Source organism: Xenopus laevis, chromosome 9_10L, assembly GCF_017654675.1.
Source record: "Xenopus laevis strain J_2021 chromosome 9_10L, Xenopus_laevis_v10.1, whole genome shotgun sequence".
Lineage (NCBI taxonomy): Eukaryota > Metazoa > Chordata > Amphibia > Anura > Pipidae > Xenopus > Xenopus laevis.
In genome coordinates this window covers 44,225,372-44,251,105 of record NC_054387.1, presented here as the reverse complement: position 1 = coordinate 44,251,105, position 25,734 = coordinate 44,225,372, and the positions used below count along the sequence as shown (strand labels likewise).

The 25,734-nt window shown below is 42.0% G+C and overlaps 1 protein-coding gene across 3 annotated transcripts in view; it reads right to left on the bottom strand.

The window, feature by feature from the left end:
- Positions 1-480: 480 nt before the first annotated feature.
- Positions 481-25,734, bottom strand: part of LOC108701073 (arf-GAP with SH3 domain, ANK repeat and PH domain-containing protein 1) — a 67,759-nt gene continuing 42,505 nt past the window's right edge. Inside the window, exons 7-29 of one of the 3 annotated variants that reach the window (XM_041575949.1) lie at positions 24,828-24,913; positions 24,100-24,175; positions 22,092-22,175; positions 21,081-21,089; positions 20,529-20,629; positions 20,250-20,319; positions 19,282-19,369; positions 18,327-18,375; positions 17,429-17,592; positions 16,882-17,015; positions 16,329-16,420; positions 15,916-16,102; positions 14,766-14,851; positions 13,604-13,719; positions 13,018-13,085; positions 11,974-12,081; positions 11,449-11,659; positions 7,914-8,072; positions 5,354-5,420; positions 5,030-5,085; positions 4,308-4,456; positions 4,054-4,176; positions 481-3,663 (exon numbers count right to left, since the gene is read on the bottom strand). In XM_041575949.1, coding sequence (XP_041431883.1) covers positions 3,589-3,663; positions 4,054-4,176; positions 4,308-4,456; positions 5,030-5,085; positions 5,354-5,420; positions 7,914-8,072; positions 11,449-11,659; positions 11,974-12,081; positions 13,018-13,085; positions 13,604-13,719; positions 14,766-14,851; positions 15,916-16,102; positions 16,329-16,420; positions 16,882-17,015; positions 17,429-17,592; positions 18,327-18,375; positions 19,282-19,369; positions 20,250-20,319; positions 20,529-20,629; positions 21,081-21,089; positions 22,092-22,175; positions 24,100-24,175; positions 24,828-24,913 — 2,358 coding nt within the window. In that variant the 3' untranslated portion in view covers positions 481-3,588. The remainder of the gene's footprint in view (positions 3,664-4,053; positions 4,177-4,307; positions 4,457-5,029; positions 5,086-5,353; positions 5,421-7,913; positions 8,073-11,448; positions 11,660-11,973; positions 12,082-13,017; positions 13,086-13,603; positions 13,720-14,765; positions 14,852-15,915; positions 16,103-16,328; positions 16,421-16,881; positions 17,016-17,428; positions 17,593-18,326; positions 18,376-19,281; positions 19,370-20,249; positions 20,320-20,528; positions 20,630-21,080; positions 21,090-22,091; positions 22,176-24,099; positions 24,176-24,827; positions 24,914-25,734) is intronic. The other 2 variants (XM_041575950.1, XM_018235238.2) reach the window with 2 other exon arrangements.

Sequence of the window (25,734 nt, the reverse complement as noted above, 5' to 3'; positions counted from 1 at the left end):
GTTGCTAGGATAATTAGTACCCTAGCAACCAGATTGCTGAAAAGGCAAACTGGAGAGCTGCTGGATAAAAAGTGAAATAGCTCAAAAACTACAAATAATAAAAACCAATTGCAAATTGTCTTAGAATATCACTCTCAACATCATACTAAATGTTAATTTTAAGACAAACACTGATTTGGTTTCTATAAAGAATCTTAAAGATAAACTATACCCCCCAAACAATGTAGGTCTCTATAAAAATATATTGCATGAAACAGCTCATGTGTAAAACCCTGCTTCACATATATAAACCATTTTCCTAATAATATACCTTTTTAGTAGTATGTGCCATTGGGTAATCCTAAATAGAAAATTGCCATTTTCAGAACTAAAGGCCGCCCCTTGGATGCTAGGATTTACAGTGCACACAAATAAGCCAAACAAACCATACATGTTAGGTCACATGAGCCAATTAATGAACACAATTCTGTCTTTTGCTCCCACACTTCTTCCTATTACAGTTAAAGCTGCATTATTTCTGGTCAGGTGATCTCTGAGGCAGCACACAGACCATCACACAATGGTGGCTCATGGTAAGGGATGTAAAAGGTCAATTTACTAAATATATATAGACCAGTTTGGTAAGATTCTTTAATATGCCACTTAATATGATATACATGATAAAAAAAAAATCAGTTGCTTATGTATTCATTTTTGTGGGAAAGTTTTCCTTTAAATGAATTTTTAGGCCAGAGAATGCTGAATTCACAGTGAGTTCAATTACAAGCCCCAACAGAAAAAAGGCCCTGCCATGGGATATTTCTAAAATAGTGTCACCTATTGCCATAGCCAAGTCAAATCAGCTTTCCTTGCCCTTTTTTTTAATGTTTATCTCTACCAGTTTTCCCTTACAGACTGCCAACTAACTAACAGCCCACCAACCAAAATAAAGATGTTAGGAAACACACATGGGCTACTGGGCATATATCCATCTGGCCTCATTGTTAATAATAATAATATAGAAGCAGACCTATTCTCGGGAGTGACTGGGAGTAGAAGGCAGAGCATTCCTTGAGGGGAACAGAGGGGACAAGGGAGAAAGCAGAATATAAATTCATGTTCAGTTGTAGTAAATTAAAAGGATTTCGTCAACAAATTGGGGAAGGAACAAGGGGCACAATTCTCTGGTGGACTGTTTGGCTCAATCAGCAGATCTCAACCGTTGTGGGAAGAGCTTCACTATAATAAAAAAAGCCAGTGGTACCTCTGGGAGGAGCAAAACTGGAACGTCTGGATATGGAGGAATGTCTGATGAATGCAACATTTGCTGAACGGAAACAAGGTTGTATGAAATAAAGTGAATGTTATGATTTTGCAAACGTGATCAGTAAGAATAAGATCACTAAAAACCCCAAAAAGTCGATGCAGTTAAAAAGTGATTATACAGTGAGACTGTGGGCTAAAAATCATAAATAAAAATTCATTAAAACCCTGGACCAGGGACATAAGAAGGTGCCAATGTGGTGTTTAGACTGCCACTAACTAGGTACAAACTGAAATGCTCCATATGACACAGCCCATGGAGCTTAATTTAGCCTTTGTAGACTATGGATATGAAGCCAAACTGAAACAGTGTTTCATATCAACCAATCCGAGGCCACTGACTGCACTTCTCTTCTGTTATAAAGCACCAACTTATTCCAGAGCTCTGTACAACAAGGGGATAAAATACGCCATTTGCAGTGATACAGGCAGGGCTGCCATCAGGGGGGAAGTGGGTACTGCTTTCCCAAGCCCAAATGGTTGGGGGGCCGGCCTTGCTGCACTTACTTGTATAGCCAGGCCCAGGGTCGAACTGGGGGGCCTGGGGCCCACCGGGCTGCTATCTCGGGCCGCCCTCCGACCCCCCGCCATAGTACAAAGCCCTCTCGTACCCGCCCTCCCCGCGTTCACATGCCCCGCACGTGTGACCTAATCAAAGTGCGACCAGGGAGTGGGTCTGCGCCGGGGCCCACCAGGTTTTTTCCCGGTGTCCCGCCGGCCCAGGCCACATGTTTTTTTTTTTTAAGTAACTTGTAGGGGCCCTGGCATCAATGTTTTTTTTAATAACTTGTAGGTAGGGTTGCCACCCTAGCCGGTAAAACGCCTGCCAGGGCCGGGATTACAAATTTACCGGCAATGTAGCTGCCGGTAATTTGTAATACCATTTACAAAAGCCCTTGCCCGCCAGTGAAAACGTACATTTTCTTCGGCTTCGGATGATGTGGCGGCCCGATGGCTCTGCCCCTTTTTGCGTCACGGTCCGCCCCTTAATTCCCGCCCCCACCACTGGCCGGTAATTTTTTTCAAAAGGTGGCAACCCTACTGGTAGGGGGCCCTAACCACCAAAACTTGTAGGGGCACTTAAGTTCTTTTTTTGTAACTTGTAGGGGGGGCATTTAATGTTTTAACGCTTGTCTTGTGTGGCCTTCGTACTGATGGGTGAGAGATGGGTAGGGGTTCTGTTGTCAATGTAGTAATAGTGTTAATAATAATGTAGTCTGCTAAAAACAAAGCACTTTGCCTCATATGTCCATGTTGTTGTGATTAATACGGCCCTTTCCCACTAGTTATGAATACTTGACCAACAGACCCACAGAGAAGGTCACTGTGTGAAGGACATTACTCCTGGGTTTAAAAGGAAACTGGCAATGCTGCTGTACTTCAATGTGAAGCTGAGGCATTCATTGGCACGGGGCTTGATTTGCAGACCCACTAGGTGCCGCTGAAGAGACAGTCAGTGTTCCTGACAGATACCAGATTCAGGTCAAGGAGTAAGTAACTGCAGTGCAAAGGGGTCTTACTGCCAGCCAGAACAACTGCCCACACCCATTAACTTGAGGCCCTATCCAACCAATCAAGTTTTTCTAGGGCACATTCAAGGGTTGTAAATGTAGCCCCAGACTAGTCACCGACCCAGCTGCATAATGACAGTAGGCATCAGGCTTTTACTTTTCAAAACTAAAGCGACTCACAGAACAAGTACAAAAGGATAGAGTGGTGTTTTACTTCTTTTCATACTGGAACCAGTGCTTAATATTGGTCCTGGTCAGGGGCATAATTCACAGGTCATTGTGCTTAGGATAAGCCCCTGATTAAACCATGAGAACTGTAGCTACAAATTTATCAGTTTCGGGAAGGAGATACATATATAAAGTTAGAAGTCAGAAAAACCAGAGATGTGCTCTAACAAAGACCTTTGAAGACGCCAGAGTCATTTGTGCATAATAATTGCTCCTAGAATTCTTATGGGGTGTCTTTTGGCATTTTTGCTTCCTGGCTGAAGCCCAGATATAATCCACGTCCTTTCCCGGCCCTACTGTATCAGCTGTAAATGGCATTTCTAGACTTGAAGGCGTATGATAAAAGCTACTGTAGCGGTCCGTTAGCGGAGGAGAGCAACGACTGGGTAGATAAAGGCAGACGTATAATACCATTATCTCCTCTGTGGCGAGATATACAGCCAAAGAATATTCTCCGTAGAGATGATACCTTGTCTTTGTGTTATATACAACTGTACCACAGATGGGGGGTGAGCTGCCCATCCTTGTAGTCCGTGTTACTTGCTTGTTAATCAGTCAATATGTGCACAAAGGACGATGGGAAAACACCTCTTCTGTGTAGTTGCCCTTCAATGTAACCATTCTGAAATTAAAGAAGACAAACATGTGGATTAGATGGAAAGCAGAGAACGTCACACCTCTGACTTGCTCGATGTTTGTGACATAGGGAACTTGATAAAACAGTGACGAGCAAATGGCACCAGATGGATGTTATGGAGATACAACTCCCATTTGGCTTTTGGTGGGATGCTGGGATATATAGCTCTACAATATTTGGACCTTGGCTGTCCCAGCTTTGGTTACAGTTGAAAAAGAAGACAAATAAGCCGTCCCCTTTAGATACAAAATGCCTTGTTCCTGTTAAGATTATTGAAACCATCTCAGAAGATTGTCTGGAAAAGATCCAGATATTGAAGACACTCCATCCTCCGCAGAGGCACCTGTATCTCGTGTCGAGGAATTAGTGACTTACCCACCAGTTCTGATCCTCTTCATCAGTAACTACAATGGTCTCTCCTGTATTAAATGTCAGCTCGTCATCACGGTCTGCCTTACAATCAAACAGAGCCTTCACCCGCCGCATTTTGGACTTACTCTTTCCACCAGCAAAGGACAAAAGGGAGGAAGGGAAGGTAGAGAAAATACACATCAACAAAGTGGAAAAATAGTAGGTGTATAGCAGAAGTGCTAGTATTGATGCCACAAGCGTTTTGTTCTGATTCTTACCAAACTCATTCGCCGTGGCATTGGCATCGGTGGCTCTTGGTTGGTTGGCGTGACGTGGTAAAGCTCTTGAATGGATAATGCCGGAGAGGTGCTGTTCCCACGTGGAGACCTTTGGTTTCCAGACTTTGGATATCCTTCTGTCCTGTGATCTGCTCAAAACCAGATGCTTAATCACATGTATTTCAGGACTAACTGGCAATGCAAAATACCTAAAAATGCTTACTTTTATACTTTACTTTGAGCTTTGACTCAAACTTCCAGTGGGTCACATGTCTGCACAATGAAGTCACTCCAAAATTATAATTAATCTGCATAATGGGCAGTCATTGTGTGTGTGAAAACCCGTTGGAACTCCCCCCCCCCCAAGTAATGTACCAAGGAGTAGTACTTAGAGAATGGACTTTGCCTTAACCTACCAGAGTATTCAATTATGTCTTTTAGAGCTGTTGAGCTCTATAGCTGTAATACAGCTAACGGGATTGAGGAATCAGGAGTCTCTATAGTAGAACTTGATAGATTTCTATGAAGGTGAACGTCCCAATAGTAATTAGCTTCATGGGACAAGACCGGTAGAAAGATAGCTCCACCAATAGGATATTTGTTTTCAAACAGCAGAGCCATGAATGCTCTTTATGAATTGGTCGCCATGGGAGAGACTATGCATGTTTTGACATTACAATTGTCTCCTCCTATGAAACAAGGACTATGTTTCCTGCAAGTACCTTTTGGTGGGACTTCTGGGACTTCATGGAGGCTGCTGAGCTTGGGGGAGCCAATACTGTAGAGAGAATCACAAGAATAAATAATTAGAGCAGTGTTTGGCTTGGTGGGGCCCTAGAACCCTTCACAATAGCAAATTATGCATATTTGCAAATCGGGCAACTGAAACAGAGTGTGCTGCAACAAATAAAGCCAACGGTTCAGGTCTAGAAACCCACATCAACCAGTTAGCAGGGAGAATTTACTGGTTGGTTCTTTGAAAGCAAACACTGGTAGCTATGGGTTACTAGAGTGGGAGAAATGGAATGCAGAATATAAACATTTACCTTGGTCTTCTAGATACAGCTTCCGACTGGAGAAACTTTGATGGTGACGTGCAGCAGGAACTGTAATCTGTAACACAGAAATAACGTGACTTTCTTGTCTGCAATGAGGCTGGCTGGCCAATCAGATTGTTCCACCGCAGTACTCTGGTCCTATGTTCAGTTCTGGCCAGAACAATATTTGTGAGGAGTATGGTCTCTCCATGTCTGTGTGTGGGTTTCCTCTAGGTTGTCCATTTTCCTCCCACACTCAAGCTATGCAATTTAAAAGACCATTGAGTTGGGGATGGGTTGTTCAGCATTGCAACCAAAGAACAAACTGATTGTTATCGCACAGCCTGATTTTTACAGGTAGAATTAAAGCACTCTTACACACGGCGCCTGAAATACCTATGGCATATGTGATTAAAACACAATTTTCCATCCAATCAACATTAAATGTTGCCGTGGATACGAGTAGGTTACTTCCTGTATATAATTGCACCCCAGGGCACCAAAATGGCAGCCATGCTTAGTGAGCACTTCCTAAGCACTGTTTATATACACTAAAAGTTATATAACGGAAAAAAAAAATACAAGAAAATACCAATTGAAGACCAACTGCAATATTCCTATTAGTTCACTGTGTACAGCTGTACTTAATACTAAAAGTTTCTTTAAATGATCCCTTTAAAGGAGAACTCAACCCCCAACTAATAAATACCCCTACCCAATACCCTACATAATCCCCCCTCCCTGCACACCCCCCCATTGCTGATAACACCTAGTGCCCCATATCCTTTACTCACCTTTAAGTGCAGAGTAAGCGCAGTGGAGCTCATGGGCGACATCTTCCGGCTTTTTAGTATTCTTTGGGTCCTCTTACTTCCCTTCGGCAATTCTCGACACTTTTGGCGCATGCGCAGTTGCTACTAACCGGAACACTGCTCCAACTCACTTCCCAAAGAAATCCAAAGAGCCGGAAGATGACACCCATGATCTCCTCAGCGTTACTCTGCACTTATAGGCGTTATCACCTATGCGGGGAGGGAGCAGGGACTATGTAGGGTTGAATTCTCCTTTAAGGTCTCCAGTTTACAGGACCCCCAGGGCTGTAGCCTTTATAACAGCACAGGAAATTCTCACTAATATACTAATAAACAAACATATTGGTAAGGCCAGTTATTTCCTTGCAGCTCAGTCTAAAGCTGCCCATAGACAGAAAGATTCTCTCTCTCAGGTCACCAAACCAGTGGATCTTTGACTAGATCAGCCTGATGTGGGTGTCTGGGTAAGGCAAACGACCATCCGATAATGGCAGGGGCCTATAGAGATCTATCAGGAGAGGGGGGTCCAAGATAGTGTTCTGGTGGTCAATCCCTGGCCAAATATAAATTTGGGAAGGCCATTGTTTTGGCTGTATACATAGACCAGCTGTAGTTATGGTATATACTGGGCACATCTTTGTGGTGGAGGAGGCTGAACTTGGGGGCTGCAGATGTTACTGAAGGCTCATAACCATTTGGGTTATACTGTACATTTATAGTTGTGATGTATTTGTACAAACCCACACTTGAAACACTGTTCAAGTATTTCCACAGACATCTGAGTGTGGCAATTGTATATTTAGCATTTGGGCAGTACCTGTGATCCAGCCAAGTGCATCCCCAAATGTGGGAGACATGTACAAATGCAGAGTAGGGGAACCATACAGAAGAACATGTGCTTGTCTGAGCCACTTGTTCCCTGTGCCCCCTGCAGGGTCTGCTGTAGGTTAGTTGTGCCACTGAGCTCTAACACCAGTCATTCTACATGTATAGCTTTCCAGCTGGAAGCCCTGCGGGTACAACTCCATCTCCTCAGTCTCGTCACTATCTGTTGCTTTAACTCCTCTAGCCTGTTTAATATGATGTGCGCTGACCTTCTGCGCAGATTTCTACCATTTTTATTGTATCTCAGAGAAGTGTTCCTACTTGACTTTGCTTAGTACAGGGATATACACTGTACATATATTGGCATCGTTTTATGGTATCTCTCTGTACAGTCGATGAACCAACTTCGGGAGTTTGAATGAGTCAGCGACTCCTTCACAGGGCCCAGGAATACAAAGCAAGAGGGGGAAATTATGATATGCTATTAAAATTTGCATTATTCAAACACAAGGAGAAAATAAAGTTAAAGCAGGCCTGTTAGTAGCATGAAGCTCAGTGTACTAGTTAGTTAAACCTCTGACTTGTTGTTCATTAATATTTAAAGGGGAAGAAAAATGTCTCTGCAATCCTGGCTCTGACTCATGAATCAATGTTGCAATTGAGACCGAGAGGTGACCGGACTCCTGAATACATTTTTTTATCCCTTACTGTTCTCTGGGTTTCACTCTTAAAACAAACACTGCATTGAACTGCAATCACATTCACATTTATAAAGAGTGTTTGGGTGGGGAATCCCTTTAAGCAGTTGGGACTCAGCTGATGGTGGTGATTAAAGAACATGACGACATGTATCTGTGAATACCACAACATTATAACCAAGTACATAGACTGGTGGCTATCTAGTCGGCTTGTTGATTTGCCAGATACCTTACCGAAGTGTTGACTGGCCTGACTGGAAGGACTGTGTGGAATTATGGGTACAGGCTCTGACAGGGCTCTCTTGTGCTTTGTCGTCAAAGGAGGAGTAGGTGGTGTTTTCTTGACAGAAGCAGAGGGGCTGGCTGGTGGTGGAGGCGGCGGCACATTGGGTACTGAAAAATGAGATAACATCTGCTTTAAGGTGAAGGACAGGGCCACAGAAGTGACAAAGCTAACCAACATGGTCTTATGAGACAGATTCGTCCCTCAAGCTTGAGGAGCAAGTCACACTGAAGCACAACTTGGCACTGTTCAGGGGTTGGAGTAGAAGGAGGTGAACCCTTGGTATGTCCATGCTCATGATCTGACTAGGCCAGGTGTAATAGGCTACATCAGACGCTGAAGAAGCTGTTGTCCACGGTGGACCTATGGTCACAATGAAATTTGCTTTTCACTTTCCAGTAACAAGCGAGTGTTGCCAGGGAAACAAAACCTGGAGCATTCAAAGATGAGCGTCTCTGGTGACACTCCCTCAGTTGGCTACAGCCATAGGGGTCCCAGCCTCAATCCCAAACCCACAATTCCACCAATTTTAAGGCTTCTTTAAAATAGTTTAAATAATAGTGTATTTATAAAGCACAAATGTAAACATTCAAAATCAGCCCTGAAGGACAGCACCATAGAAATATTCCTCAAACCTCTTATAACTATGACAGAAAAAATCCTTACAGATTACCACCTCAACGACTCCCTCATCCTATGTTTGTTGACAATATAAAAATCATCATTGCTCATGGATAGATCATATGGACTGATCCTCTATGTGAAATACTAACATAGCAGTTGAGGCTTAAAATAAAGAGCGTGTTAATAAAGCTTAAACTTAGTTTCTAGATCATTCATATGAAGGCAAGACCCATCTAAACCAGTGTCCACTGGGGACATGTCACACTGAAGTTACTTGGTAGACACATAAACAACTAGGTAGGGAAGGGTGACATTTTTTTGGGGAGGCTACCAATAAATCATAGGAAAGCCTTTAGCTATGTACTAATTTACTGCCGATGGTCTCTTGTTTGAGAAAGGCCTAGGCTGCGGGGTTAAGCTCTTTAGACCAGGGAGCAGGACATGATTATAGCAAGAAAACTTCCTCTTCTACCTCCCTCCTGGTTCCACACTTTAATTGTGTTTCAAATAGCCCAAAAAATAATAACCACAGGAAACAACATGGTTATAACTGGGCAATGCACTCGAGAAGGACAACAGCACAGAGGAATAGCCTTCCAAATGATAAGACCTACAACGTGAAGCAGTTTCAAGGAGCAAAGTCCTGTGTCCAACAGAAATCCTTGACTTCTGACCTGAAGCCCATACCCTGCTTAAAATGAACTACAACTCCCAAGATCTCCTAAAGGGTTGGCATATTTTCCCTGAGGGTTCCCAACAGATGTTACTGCACTGGTAAAATAATAGATAGTTCCCCCTCTGGAGACTCTCTGCCTGGCCAGAGATTGGGTCCCCACAGATGTTGGGTGTTTGCTTGGCAGCAAATATTACGGACACCAGTAGAAGTGTCCAGGGCAGGGGGGTAACTCTAGAAACCAGTAATAGCCCAGGTTCAGGCATCACCCTGAGTGTAAGCACCAGCCACTGACGGAAAAAATCCCATGGGGTCTCATTAGAGAACAAGCTCGCACCTTTTGAATACAAGACACGGGGGAAACTGAATTAGAAGAGAAGAGATTAGAAGGAGGAGATTTTCCTTAATGACACTTTCAAAAACATTCTCACAGAATGACTACTCTGCTTAGTAGAAATGGGATTCTTACTACTAAAGAAGCAGGAATGCAGTACAATGTTTATTTTGACTTCACCAAGCTCACTAACCTTTAAAACAGTGATTATAATGGCTAAGTGGATAGCCCAGGCCAGAGGTAGTATTAACAGAAAACTGCACCAGCCTGGGAACTTCTGATTGAGCACAGCAGAGCTTACACAGAAATACCCACCACCTTCCATGGACCAATGCATGCAGTGCTAAAAGTCAGCTTTTTGCTGAAAGTTCTGCTTTTCACTCTACTGTACCCAGTGCAAAGAAAGAAGAACAAAAGATCACTCCTTTGTGCTTTCACATTACTGCCGGCTACTGTCGTTTTCTGCTGTCAGGTAAGTGATTATAATCACTGGGGGGAGGGGGGGCTAACATTCAGTGATTATAACTTTCCTTCCCTGATTAATATTACAGTTCATAGCCTACAGTAAACTTTGGCATCCTGTCACCCTGAAGATACAGAGATACTGTTGGTGGGTAGTGACTGGCGAATTTGCCCCGTGAATTTCCCGTGAAATTTGCGAAACGGTGGAAAATTCGCGAATATTGTCCAAATGCATTAAAGTTAAAGGGTGACCGAATAATTTTGACGCACATCAATTTTTATGCACAGGACTATTCTGATGCGTGCCCATATTTTTCACCGGCTAATTTTCGTTGCAGAAAAATGTTCGCAAATTTATTCACTACTGGAAAGTTTGGTTGACCAACATCTGGAAGGTTACATGTTTTCTATCTATGAACAACGCTGTCACTATTCCAAGGACTGGAAATTGGTTCTGAGCTTTATATAGTGAATAAAGTGCCCCCTGTTGTAAAATATAAGGATAGTTACCAAGGATTAGTTACCGAGGAGTTTGATGACCATATAAAAACACAAGGCCTAGTGTTTTTATACAGGTCATGGAACTCAGAGGTAACTTCTAATATCTAGGGATGCACTGAATCCACTAGTTTGGATTCGGCCAAACCCCTTTGCGAAAGATTCGGCCGAATACCGAACCAAATCATAATTTGCATATGCAAATTAGGGGTTGGAAGGGGAAAACATTCTTTACTTCCTTGTTTTCTGAAAAAAAGTCATGCGATTTCCCCCCCCAAATTTGCATATGCAAATTCGGATTCGGTTCGGCTGAGCAGAAGGATTCGGCCGAATCCTGCTGAAAAAGGCCGAGTCCTGGCCGAATCCCGAACCAAATCCTGGATTCGGTGCATCCCTACTAATATCCTCATATTTTGCAACTGGGGGTACTTTATTTATTATAATACACAAATTTCAGTGAGTCATGTGACAGAAATGACATCAGAACTCACCGTTTATAACTGATGACATCAGAACTCACCGTTTATAAGGATATCATTTACAAGATATTCATGGCTTTTGTGTATTATATAGTGAATAAAGTACCCCCTCTTGTAAAATATAAGGATATTATAAGTTACCGAGGAGTTTCATGACCATATAAAAACACGAGGCCGAAGGCCGAGTGTTTTTATACAGGTCATGGAACTCCGAGGTAACTTCTAATATCCTCATATTTTACAACTGGGGGTACTTTATTTATTATAATACACACATTTTAGTGAGTCATGTGACAGAAATGACATCACTACTCACCGTTTATAACTGATGACATCACTACTCACCGTTTATAAGGATATAATTTACAGGATATTCATGGCTTTTGTGTATTATAAAGAAATAATTACACGTGTACCTCTGATTGGGTTCCGCGGTGGCAGGGGAGGAGTGAAAGTGGAGGTGGGAGTAACTGCATTCTCTGCCCCATGGCTTGATTCATATCGCTGGTCCTGAGATGCTCGCCTTAAAAACATGCTGCTGGAGGCAACTCTGTCCACCAAGAGAGCATTGGGAGACTGGAAGCAGCTGTAGGGACGCAGAGACCTCTCCTTCTTGACTGGGCCCAGCTGCAAAATAGAGCAAAATACTTAAAATAAAGAAGGACATGCTGCTCATGTACAAGATTTAACTTCAGACCTGTCACTTTATGGATTTTGATCCATTCAATCTCAGGAGTTCTGAAGCTAAATTCCCATCCCATGCATCACTGGTATGAACTAACTTGATGCTACAAATGATATCTTTGATTTACAAAAAACTCTACATTGTGCATTACAGATTAATAACCTCCATGTTCCTGTTGGCATTATTAGCCCAGAATATTAGCATCTGTGGTCATTCAATGACAGTAAAATGGTTTTCCCCTGGAGAGCAGACCAACCTTTTCATCAAGATCATCATCGCTTTCATACATGTCATCCTCCCGCAGCCGCCACTCGTATTCCACATGGACACGCATGTTAAACTGATTGCTCTGAGCCTGGACCAACTAAAAAGATGGACATAGATTAGAAGGGGCAGCTTAAGAGCAAAAGCATGTGTAAATAATCAATGCTTATTATTGGCAAACCTCACCCCTTATAAAATCCTACTAAAATGGGGAGAATCAAACCCATTTAAAGGAAAACCAAACCCTTTTTAGTGAAATCCCCTACCCTACATAGACCCCCTCCCTGCTCCCCAGCCTAGGTGTTACCCTGCGTAAATGCTCCTAACTCTTTACTTCTCCTTACAGGTTCAGCATGCTTGACAAAGGGGTTTTATTCTCCAAAACGCTTTGAAATAAAAATTGGAAGATTTCCTGCAGTCCTGTGTGCCATCGGATTTTTTCTAGTTGTCCCTTGCTGCCTTCCATTGTGCTGAAGACAAGCACCGTGTCCTACGGGGCACTGCTAGTGTCATTATGAGCAACTTCACAATGTACTTTTTAGAAGTATGTGCCATTGGGTAATATTAAATAGAAAACTGACATTTTAAAAAAAATAAGGGCAGCCCCCCCAGCCCCCTGTGATCCTACAATTCACGGTGCACACAAACATACCAAACAAACCTTGTTAGGTCACATGAGCCAATTAACAGACAGAGTTGTGTCTTTTGCTTCCACACTTCTTCCTGTTACAGTTAGAGTTGTAGTATTTCTGGTCAGGTGATCTCTGAGTTAGCACAGAGACCATCACAAATGGTGGTTCAAGGCAAGAGATGTAAAATGGCAATATTTACTCAAATATATATACCAGTTTGATAAGATTCTTTAATATGCCACTTAATATGATGTAAACCATCTGTTTTTCATTTTGGGGGGTATAGTTTCCCTTTAATATGCTTAATGTTACTTATGGTGTGTAACATGGCTTGATCAGCGAGTAAAGTGTGCTACTGAACTTTGCAGCATTAAGGAAACCTTCTCCACCTTCTGATTTCTTACCAGTTCTTCGCACAGAGAGTGTTTGAGCCTTTTGGCAATATCCAGCGCAGTCTCACCAGCTTCATTTTCTGTTTTCCAAAAGAAAACAAAAAATGTACAAGAATTGCATTTTCACAAAGTTATTCATCAAAAATCCTAGTTTTTTTTATCACAAAACACATAGAAGCACATGAAAAGCGCCCACGATAATAATGCTACGGATACATACAGAGGTACTGGCCATAGCACCAGAGTATTCAATGGGCCAGAGTTTGCTTTATTTTATTATGGGCTCAAATGGCGGCAGCTGATTGGAAGTTCCTTGTGCCTGTCTCAAGTTCCCTCTATTAACGAGAGTCCATGGGGCATATTTATCAAGGAGTGAAGCTAGAGTGAAATTCCGCCACTCTCCATTTATTTCTATGGGATGTTTGAGTATTTATCAATGGGTGAAAGTGAAAATTGACCCTTTGATAAATATGCCTTTAAAAATCCCAAAGAAATGAATGGAGAGTGGCGGAATTTCACTCTAGTGGACTGCGGTGATCTCTAACTTCACTCCCTATACGTCTATTCCACCCCTCCGCACTAAATATCAGGAACTTACTTATTTTCAGGTTGACTTTTGCTCGCAGGAAGAGTTTGATGCTCTCCGTCTTGTTGTACAGACAACAGTAATGAAGTGCCGTGTTCCCTCTGACAGTCTGTTTCACCAGATTTCCACTGAGGATCAAATATAAATGCAAAGAAAGATCATTAGAAGACAAAGGCAAGACTATTAGTATGGTTCATCTTTATCTAACACTAGAAGCGATTGTTTTCCATGGTTTTTGCCCCATTCCCTAAGACAGTGATCCCCAACCAGTAGCTCGTGAGCAACATGTTGCTCTCCAACCCCTTGGATGTTGCTCCCAATGGCCTCAAAGCAGGAGCTTATTTTTGAATTCCAGGCTTGGAGGCAAGTTTTGGTTTCATAAAAAACAGGTGTACTGCCCAACAGAACCTCAATGTAGGTCAACAATCCAAATAGGGGCTACCAAATGGCCAATCACAGCACTTATTTGGCACCCCAAGAATATTTTTCATGCTTGTGTTGCTCCCCAACGCCTTTTACTTCTGAATGTTGCTCACGGGTTCAAAAGGTTGGGGATCCCTGCCCTAAGATATAATAGTTGTCTAGTGCTGACATCTGCTGGAAACACAAAGGAAATTTGTTGTGTTGTTCCCACAGCGAGGCAGGTGAGGATAGTGGTATGGGGGCTGCCATCTTAAGTGATGAAGAGCCCCCTAAAATATTGTATTCACTGACTTCTTGAAAAGGGTCCTCTCTCCCTACCAACTCAGCAGCTCTGTAATTACCTGTGGCACCAAATATGGAACCCCCCTCCCAACACTCACACACCTCCTGCTCCTCATGTGTATGTTATACACTGTGTTTCTACTCGACGTGTTACATTTAATGCCACAGCAGTAACCTTGTATGGGTGGATTTATACAGCTCGGTAACTGGAGTTGTATGTTAATATTTATAGGGGATGATAACACTGTTGTACAGCACTGTGTGACAACAGAGAGGAGTCATGAACTGTGTATGTTTTGAACAGCACTAGCAGAGTATAAGGGGAGGTGTACATGGGTTTTACATTAACAAAAACGCGCAAGACATTTAAATGTACATATTTTATATATTCAAACGCAGCTTCAGTTCTTTCACCTCTGACAGGGGCTAGAAAGGAAATACTAAGTACAGAACACACATAACGTCCTACCTGTTATGCACCAGAAAGTCCACTATATGCAGCGAAGTTCGGTCACATAACAGCACCGCCAAGTGCAGCACCGTCTCACCCGGCTCCTGAGCAAAGCAGATTGTTCATTAGTGACAGGCAAGGTGAGAGGTACCCATAAAAGAAAGAGGATGAGCCCCATTCTTAGCTTATGCTTAAAATAAATACAAATAACAATATGTTTCAGGCCAGAGAAGCTTTGGTAAATGTCCACTTTCAATAAGCACATAAGGATAACTATGACTGTATATACAGACTTCATCGGGTGGAGTTTGTTAACCTAAAGGGATACTGACACCTTATAGGCTGTAACAGGAATGTGTCCCTATGTTTATAAATACCAACCCAGCACCAATCACTCCCCCAGCCCCAAGTAACTACCCTAGGTCAGTCACTGACACAGCTTCAAGCAAAGTGGCCTTTTGAGTGACATGAAGCTTGGGGTGCAGGGCAGTGGCACTTGCTGCTACTGGGGGAGATTACTCACCCAGCAACTAATCGCCTCTTCTTCGGCTGACTAATCTCCGGTAAATGCCTTCCCGCCGGCTAGAATGTAAATCACCGGCGGGATGGCACAGAGTGCTTCGTTTTCGGTAGTCGCCTCACAAGGAAACTTTGGGCGACTTTGGAAAGCCGAAGCGATCCGAGTGCCATCCCACCGGAAACTTACATTCTGGACGGCGGGAAGGCATTTAGGGTAGATTAGTCGACCGAAGAAGAGGTGATTTGTCTCTGGGCGACTAATCTCCCCCAGTAGCAACATATGCCAAAGCTCTAAGCCAACACTTGACAGATGATTAGCAACAAATCCTTAAAGTTGGAAACATGTCCACACCCCTTAATACAGGTATATATACTCCCAGTGGGCCCTAGTGTCAGTGGGCCCTCCTGCTTCTAACCATTTGGCCTGTTTCATTGTCATTGCCTACTTCTGTATGGGAACAAAGAGGCTACATAGATACAATTATAGATTTTGACTAAAAAGAAGAGAATTGGAGAATAGAGGTTGAGTGAGGAAAGGAAGAAGAGAAATTGTTGGAAAGTGGGCCCATGGTCTGGTCCGGCACTGGATGTCCCACACTATATATGGCATAGGCTACAGACAGTGTCCTACACATACAGAGGTACCTACCTGTGCTGGATGAGGCAGTGGCTCAGTCAGATCCACCTTCTCAGCATAGGCCTGAATTAAGGTATAGATGTCCTTAAATCTAACGGCCTCCTGCAGATCATAGAGGCGCGTGAGAGCATTAGTGCAGCCCCTCTTGGTGTAAGCCCACTGCACATATTTAGCATGAATAAAGTCTTTCCTCACAGGCCTGCAAAATCACAAGAAGAACCCTCATTAGCCAAAAGTCCAACCTACTGTTTCCTTTACTTGCAGGTCTGTCATGCAGCTGAAGTCAGCACACCTAAAGACCTGTTTACTGGAACTTTCAGGAGTCAGACCTAGCAGTGCAGGGAATATAAACAGCCAGATAGATACTGCTTTCTTTAGCAATGACACTGTTAACTTTGGATAGAATGTAGTTTCCCTTAACTCACATAGCACTATCCATCGTGGGCTTGATGGCTGGGGACGGCAGACTGGCTTCTACTATGTCATTAAATCCAGAATTACCAACATTTCTTGCTAGCTGGAAAATAAACATTGTAGAACATGTTAGAAAATGTAGCAATTTAAGCAGGACAAATTCAAATGAGCAGCTTAAATTCTCAGAGCAGAAATGAGACAACAGTGACTGGGATATGAACAGGGTGATTTGCACTTAAATGAAATGCATGTAAATCAGTTTTTAGAATTATGCAAATAAGCCCTTAAACATGTCACTGACATTAGTACACTTTGGGCCTAGGAAAGACTGGGGCTCATTTATCAAATTTGCCCATGGGTAGTTACCTATAGCAACCTATCAGTGATTAGCTTTTTAAAGCCAGCTGCAAGTAAAACAATCAGTGCAGCAATTTGATTGGTTGCCTCCAGAGCCTTAAACATGACGTTAAGGTTTAGCTGCATCTGGTTCCATCAATTCTAATGTTTGAGTCCAGGTTTCCTTTTAAACCACAGCAAAAATCAGTGAGATCTAAAAAAACTTACTAAGAGCTCTGAGGTTCCAAGTTTGTCCAGAGAAAGAGACTGGATACGGGAGTGATGCACACCCAATTCTCTGTGAACCCCAGAACATTCAATGCAGGTCAGGATTCCCAGATTAATGGATAACCACATGGGATCTAAAATCAAGTGGAAACATAACAGAAAATATAAGACAGTAAGCATTAGAACTGTTTAAAAACACATTAAAACAATGTAATCCTTTAACATGATACTATAACAGATCTCCAGCCAATCATCCCACTTTTGGCCCATTGCAACAAAGTGGATTGTAAGGGTAACTGAGAGTGAATCACAAGTTGACCTGCATTACTGTACCCTACAGAGCATCGGGGGAATTTAAATCTATTTTTCGGTGCAGCCCTGCCACTTGCATCTATTATAATACCTCTGGCAACCTTACTTTAACAGCAGTACAGATACTAGAACAGATACTAGAAGATATAATTGGGGATTTATTGAGATACACTAGGTACCCGTAGGTATTACAATTCATGGAGTAACCGAGCTGTTGTGGGACTAGTCTACTTACCTGGAGATCCACAGTCACAGCACACACAATTCCCAGGCATGCGGTGAATGTCTTCTATGATGGCCTTCGTGAGATCTTCTATACTGTTCTCTTCACTAGGACGTTTCTCATGGAAAGCCATGTTCAGCGCTTCCTGCTTGCTGTTTGTCAGCACAGATATCCACCTACAATGCACAAAGTGGGACATAAAGGGTTTCACCCAGAGGTAGAATAGAGGCCCATGGACCCTGAACTTTGCTCCTATCCCATAATCCATTCATGCTGTGCACCCATATTCCTCTACTGCTGAATGTGATATTGTGATCTGCACTTTTATCTGCAGCTCCAGCTGATATATCTAAATGTTGTGGCTTGATTATAGCATCCTATTTATGGCTACTCGTGGTAGAGGTATGGGACTTATCCAGAATGCTCGGTAACTGGGGTTTTCCGGATAATGGATCTTTCCGTAATTTGGATCTTCATACCTTAAGTCTTCAACCCTCTACCTCTTTCTCAATTTTTATGTCTTCCAACCTTCTTTTCTTAAAGGAGAAGGAAAGTCACTTAGCACTTGGGGGTGCCAAATGTTAGGCTTACCTGAAACCTGAAATACATTCACTTGGGGTACCTAACATTTGGCACCCCCAAGTGCTAAACTTTCCTTCTCCTTTAAGTCTACTAGAAAATCATGTAAACATTACATAAACCCAATAGGCTGGTTTTGCTTCCAATAAGGATTCATTATATCTTGGTTGAGATCAAGTACAAGCTACTGTTTTATTATTACAGAGGAAAAGGAAATTATTATTTCATTATATGGAGTCTATAGGAGACAGGCATTCCGTAATTCGGAGCTTTCTGGATAACGGGTTTTCCGGATTTCGGATCCCATACCTGTACCAGACTTTTCACTTACGCTGTGCATTCTTGTTCATCGTCTGCCAAGAAATGGTATGTGCGGTTATCTGAAATAAAATAAAAATGCTTTTCAAATAAGGAAAACAAACACATTTCAGACATTGATATTGTTTTGTTGCCTTGTCACCCGATAGATCCTGCATTTATAGGTGATAAGCATTTTAGCTACATGCGCCACCTGAATTAGAATATTACAGATTAAGGTATAAGACTGGATCTAACCCACACATAGTTAAATTGGGTTGAAAGAAGACAAAGTCCATCAAGTCCAATCCCTCCAAATGAAAACCCAGGATCCATACACACACCCCTCCCTACTTTCACACAAATTCTATATACCCATATCTATACTAACTATAGAGTTTAGTATCACAATAGCCTTTGATATTATGTCTGTCCAAGAATTCATCCAAGCCATTCTTAAAGGCATTAACTGAATCAGCATCACAACATCACCCGGCAGTGCATTCCACAACCTCACTGTCCTGACTGTGAAGAACCCCCTACGTTGCTTCAAATGAAAGTTCTTTTCTTCTAGTCTGAAGGGGAGGCCTCTGGTACGGTGATCCACTTTATGGGTAAAAAGGTCCCCTGCTATTTGTCTATAATGTCCTCTAATGTACTTGTAAAGTGTAATCATGTCCCCTCGCAAACGCCTTTTTTCCACATGGGCCAAACTGTCCAGATTTCTATTGGCCAGATCTGATGAGGACTGTACAGGCCTGTTAATGTGTCTCTCTCAAACCTATCTGATACAAATCTGCCTGATATTTGGCCCACAGCATCAATACTCTCCCATACATATGCCAGGCAGCAAATATCAGCTGGTGTTTGGTCACACAAAGCAACTATAGCTCAAGGTATGACCTCTATCTGCCAAGACGTTGCAACAAGTAGGACTCAAGCCCCAAGCTCATTAACAAATACAATGGGTTTATAAATTAGAAACGTACGTGTGATGAGGTCAAAACATTTCTTATCCTCCATGTTTGGCTTCACTTGACATGTGAGAAGGTTCAGTTTGGCTGGTGGACGGTTTGCCTGCAGGGACACACAGACACATTATTAAATGTCATGGATTGTGAAGATTTTCATTCATCTAGTTCATGGTATGTCTGTAGAATAGAGATGCACCGAATCCAGGATCCGGTTCAGGATTCAGCCAGGATTTGGCCTTTTTCAGCAGGATTCGGCTGAATCCTTCTGCACGGGCGAACTGTATCCAAGTCCTATTTTGCATATGCAAATTAGGGGAGGGAAATCGCGTGGCTTTTTGTCACAAAACAAGGAAGTAAAAAATGTTTTCCCCTTTCCACTTCTAATTTGCATATGCAAATTAGGATTCGGTATTCAGCTGAATCTTTCGCAAAGGAGTCCAGTTGATTTGACTTATTTCTACAGATAAATGTCATGGAGTTCCATAAAGGGGTACAAGTGGTATTATTAAGATCAGCGTTCATGCCACATGCACACAAACAACTGCCTTGAATTGCATTTATTTAATATTAAAAAACAACTGCCTTGAATTGCATTTATTTAATATTAAAAAACAACTGCCTTGAATTGCATTTATTTAATATTAAAAAAAAAAGACGAACTTAATTAACCAATGTGGGTATGAATTTGCACCTGTACCCAATTTTTGTGTTACACGTGTTGTCTGAGAGGTTATTAAAATGAAATTCTGGGGAGAAGACTATTGTTGGTTTAAAAAAAGTTGATATTTACGTGTGGTTTTGAACATGTGTTAATAAAAAAGCCCTATAGTATAAGATGGGTGACGTTACACCAGTTATGAGATGTTGGGGCCGCTCAAGACATGATGGAACTGCCAGTGTATTAAGTGCCAGTTCAGTCAATGGAACCAAGAGCAGAAGCAAAGGGGCAGAATGGATACACGGAGGGTATAAGCCTCAATTACCGTTCCATGGGCGATAGTCAGATAACAATTCTTTACAGAGCATTTTCTCTTCTGCCAGACCCTTCGGAGCCTGTAATGGAATAAAGGCACAGTTATCATATTGCCTAGTGTTTGTACATAAGACACATGTTTGCATACTCAGTGTTGCTACGGATCCAGGGAGTGGAACAACAGCTGGGACAGTACCAGTTGTTACTCAGTAGTGGCTGCAGTTATAGGTTACACAGACAAATATATAGGAATTACAACTGGTATTTAAAGGTGCAAAGAGGGACATACCCATCGCTCTTCTTGTACAGGCTGCCATGTTTCTCTGTGCCGTACTGCATGTTTCCCTGTAACTGATGCATATGGTAGAGGGGCGGTTTGCTGATTGATTCCTGCAGAAATCAAAGCTATAAATCAGAATCTGCCCCAGAGAATAAACCTTGCTTACTAAGGGTTAAATGGAAGCCATCCATAAAATAATGTATTTGAATTTAGCATTTCTATTTCTAATTTCAAGTCAGTTAGTGCTGCCCAGCCACAATGATACTCTCCTACATCTCCATTGTGTCAGCAACACATAATTGGGAGTGGGAGGCTAAAGGGTAGTTGATTCCCAGTAGCTGACAAACTGACAGAATGATAGTACCCCGCTGGCACAGACATGAGAGGCATCACAAAAAGACAGAATGTCAGATGATTGAAAGGATTATTGACTTTGGTTCTTGTGCCAGCCCCGCAGAGCTGTCTAAAAGAAAAAGGCTGTGCTTTGATATTTACAAAATGAAAAGCTCTAGCAACAGGCAAAATGAAAGTTGTAAAATAGAATAAAATCAATGAACTTACTCTTCTGAGCTTTGGGAAGCGAGGAGCAAAGAAATGGGCAGAAAGAAGGGGATTAGAGGAGTCAGCAGCCAGCAAACACAGTGCAGCATTAATACATCAGTACCCTGCGATACTTGCCTCAAACCTTCCTCAAGCAAAACACTGTTCATACCATTTTATTTCCTGAAAATCTGTCAAGCAATATGGCAGCTTCTATCAAATTAGCATGAATAGCCTATTTTAACCCACAAAAAGGACAACTTTGACCCAGACTAAGAAACAGCAGAGCAACAGCAGTGTTTTAATAGCTTCTGGGAAGGGACTGTGACTGTGGGATAGCAGGTATAGTAGGGAGAGATGGTGTCTATAGTAACAGTGGGATAATAGTCTCTGGGAAGGGACTGTGACTGTGGGATAGCAGGTATAGTAGGGAGAGATGGTGTCTATAGTAACAGTGGGGATAATAGTCTCTGGGAAGGGACTGTGACTGTGGGATAGCAGGTATAGTAGGGAGAGATGATGCCTATAGTAACAGTGGGATAATAGTCTCTGGGAAGGGACTGTGACTGTGGGATAGCAGGTATAGTAGGGAGAGATGGTGTCTATAGTAACAGTGGGATAATAGTCTCTGGGAAGGGACTGTGGCTGTGGGATAGCAGGTATAGTAGGGAGAGATGGTGCCTATAGTAACAGTGGGATAATAGTCTCTGGGAAGGGAGTGTGACTGTGGGATAGCAGGTATAGTAGGGAGAGATGGTGTCTATAGTAACAGTGGGATAATAGTCTCTGGGAAGGGGCTGTGACTGTGGGATAGCAGGTATAGTAGGGAGAGATGGTGTCTATAGTAACAGTGGGATAATATGAATCTGAATATAAATCTGAAGCTTCTACAACCCAAGCGCTGCAAGGTGGATATTTCACTGCAGAAAAGGAGACCAGCAAATGAAATGATAGTTTACAGGGAGCCACCAGAGGTGAAGTCTAATCTATAGAAGAACAGAGAGAAGCCACAGGATAATGCAAAATCTTTACCTCTTTGGGTTCACCAAGGGTAGGTTTGAGCAGGTCCCGCAGAGAACATAACTTCTTCTTCTCCTCCTCCTGCTGGCTCTTGATCTGTAGAGCATGAGATGAGAAAGGAGTCCGGGTGAGCTGTTTGTTGTCTTTTAATCTTCCTTCTCTCAACCCACTCATTCCTTTCTTAAACACCAGTTTCCCACTAAGCTCCACTGTGTAAGGGCAGCGTCTGACCTCTCTACACGGAAATACGGAGTCCCGCTCCAGGCCTGAGGCACAAGCTTCTAGCGAGCCTGAAGCCATTGTAAAATACAATTAAAGAATCTGTCAGAATCTGCCTCTTAGGCTAAAGGTATGAATGTGATTTTTTTTCTCTTATGTAAGAAACATTTATTCTATAAAATTACAAATAACATTTCTAAGTCTGGGGATAAATGTTAGATATTGGCAGCCTGCAGCAGCTTATGTGGAACCTTAAAGGAACAGTAATGTCAAAAAATAAAAGTGTTTTAAAGTAAAGATAATATAATGCAGTGTTGCCCTGCACTGGTAAAACTGGTGTGTTTGCTTAAAGGAGAAGGAAAGGTTAAAACTAAGTTAAGCCTTATCAGAAAGGTCCATCTAAATATACCAGTAAACCCCCAAAGTAATGTTGCTCTGAGTCCCCTGTCAAAAGAAACACTGCATTTCTATTGTGTACAGATGGGCTTCTGTATCAGACTTCCTGCCTTCAGCTTAAACCTCATTGCCCTGGGCAAGAGCATGCTCAGTTTGCTCCTCTTCCCCCTCCCCTCCCTTCTCTACTGTAATCTGAGCCCAGAGCAGGGAGAGACTCAGGCAGGAAGTGATGTCACACCACATTAATACTGCAGCTCCTATCCTAAACAAAAAGAGAGTTTCTAGAGCTTTTTACTCAGGTATGGTAAAACATTCTACAGAATAAATATAGCATTCTAGCTTGCACTATTGCAGCTAATCTATTGGCAATAAAATCCCTCCATAGCTTTCCTTCTCCTTTAAGAAACGCTACTATTGTTTATATAAATAAGCTGCTGTGTAGCAATGGGGGCAGCCATTCCAAGGAGAAAAAGCTCAAGTTGCACAGCAGATAGCAGATAAGCTCTGTCTGTCTAATAGTGTTATCTGTTATCCACTATTTAACCAGTGCCATATAGCTTTTTCCAATTTCCGCCATTGCTAAACAGCAGCTTGTTTATATGAACTATAGTAGCAAAAAGATCAGTTTTACCAGTGCAGGGCAACAGCACATGATATTTTCATTACTTTAAAACACTTACATTTTTTGGGGTTACTGTTCCTTTAACTTCCAAAGCTAGAAGGCTCCGGCCCTGTGTTCATGACCTGTAGTTGTATGCCTGAATATAATCATAGAACTTCTCCGTGTCTACATTATCCCTTATAATACACAAGTGATACTCAGAGTTCCCTGTATAACTCAGCCTGCAGCCTTGTGTCTTTATATGGTCACAGAACAACCCCTCAGTGACTTCTAATATCCTTATAATTTACAGTAGGGGGTACATTATCCCTTATAATACACAAGTGATACTCAGAGTTCCCTGTATAACTCAGCCTGCAGCCTTGTGCCTTTATATGGTCACAGAACAACCCCTCAGTGACTTCTAATATCCTTATAATTTACAGTAGGGGGTACATTATCCCTTATAATACATGAGTGATACTCAGAGTTCCCTGTATAACTCAGCCTGCAGCCTTGTGCCTTTATATGGTCGCAGAACCGCTCAGTGACTTCTAGTATCCTTATAATTAACAATTGGGGGTACATAACAGATATGTGGATAAATAACAGATGTGGATACATTTTTACTTTGCATTTGAAAGTTAAACTGAATAATCACACATGTCACGTGTAGTATTTGTTACAGATAATATCTGCAGTCAAAAACAGGGGGAAGAAATACAAAATCACTTCCTTCCGGTGTAAGAGGGACAAATGACTCTCTGTTCACACAATGACACTTGCTGGGAGGACAGTACTTACAGTCTGGAGCTCAGAAGTCAGATTGTCAATGTACGATTTCAGCTTCTCAGTGGCTTGCAAACATTCCTGTAGAAAGCTACAAACAAGTCATTATTCTGCAGTCAAATCACCAGTTCAAGTGGGTGCATGCAAAGGGTTAATGCCATATATAAAACCTTTGATCAAACAGTATATAGTCACCAGATGATTGGAAAAAACCAGACATGTTACGGAATAACAGCTTTTAGCAAAAACATCTGTTAGACAGAGGAGCACCCTTACTTTGCAAAGAGCACATGATTAGTGCAATGATTTATGTTTTTTGCTCCCTGCTCCATGGTTTGCACTCACAGAATGTATCACAAGGAGCTACCGTCCTATAAATACAGAGCTAATTGCTTTTGGTAGCATTGTATTTATAAACAAAGGGCTGCACATTTGGTTGCCGTTAGCTTGTGCATCATTTAGGCATGCAACCTATGGAGCACCAATGGGCACAAGAGAGCACTGCACTTATTTTCTTTAAGTACAGAACTTTGTACCCAAAAGGGGGGTAAGTTTCCCATGGTTAAATACTATGGGACACTTGTGTCTGTGACCCTGAAACGCTCCTATGCAGTCAAAAATTCACTATAACCTTTTTGAAAACGTAAATAAATAATTTTGTGAAACTAGCTCTAACCCATGACCCACTGTTTCCAGGCACAAGTTTAATCTCTCTTATTGCAGCACGTCAGAAATCTACTTACTTGCACTGGGAGTTATAGTGCTTGATTAGATTCTGGAGGAGATCAACGCCTTTCTTGCTTTTAATCTCGTTCACTTTGATCAGATACTGAAATACAGAACGTGTAAGATAAGCATTGCGCTAACAACCGCTCATCATTAAGCGCTGGATTTCTTACGGGTTGAAAAGTAATCCCTGGCAAGCCTGTAAGGCCTATGGCACATGTGATGTTTCTTTGCTGGTGTATTTTCAACACGAGAAAAAAAAAAATATCCCAAAGCTGCAGCTAGAGGTGCAACATTCATATAGTTACCCAGTATAATTTAAGGGAATGTTTACCCGGAGCTCCCCCCCCCCAAAGTAAAGTTAAAATACATTTAAGAAGAAAAGAATCCGTATAGCGGTGTTGTACAACTGCACCTCTAATGATAGAGGAACAACAAACACAATTCAATCATGGAAAGGTCCCAATGTTAGGTTTGCTTTTAAATATTCTTTCTATTCTTTTAGGTAAATTCTTTTTAAATATATTTTCAGCATGGAAATTGGAGACCTGAAATGTAATTAGTCATTTTGGGCTGTTGACTGCTTCAGACCAGCATTGAGAAGCAGTTTCCATCCGTGAATAACAGGTGGGAATAAATGCCATTACCTTAAATTGCTATAATGTACCTTTTCCTATTTATAAAATATCATGTGTGATGCTTTTGCACTGCTGGAAACTATGCGCTCACCATTTATTGTTTTTTATACATTATTGTACATAAAGACAATTGTCGGGATGCCCTGAAATGCCTGACTATTTTGAAGCTTCATTCATTCAGAATTATCCCCATTAACCCAAAATGGGAATGGACTGCAGACGCATGGTGTAGCCACGTGAAGATGCTTCTTATTGCTCAGTGCTGTCTTTCCATGTCACTTGACTG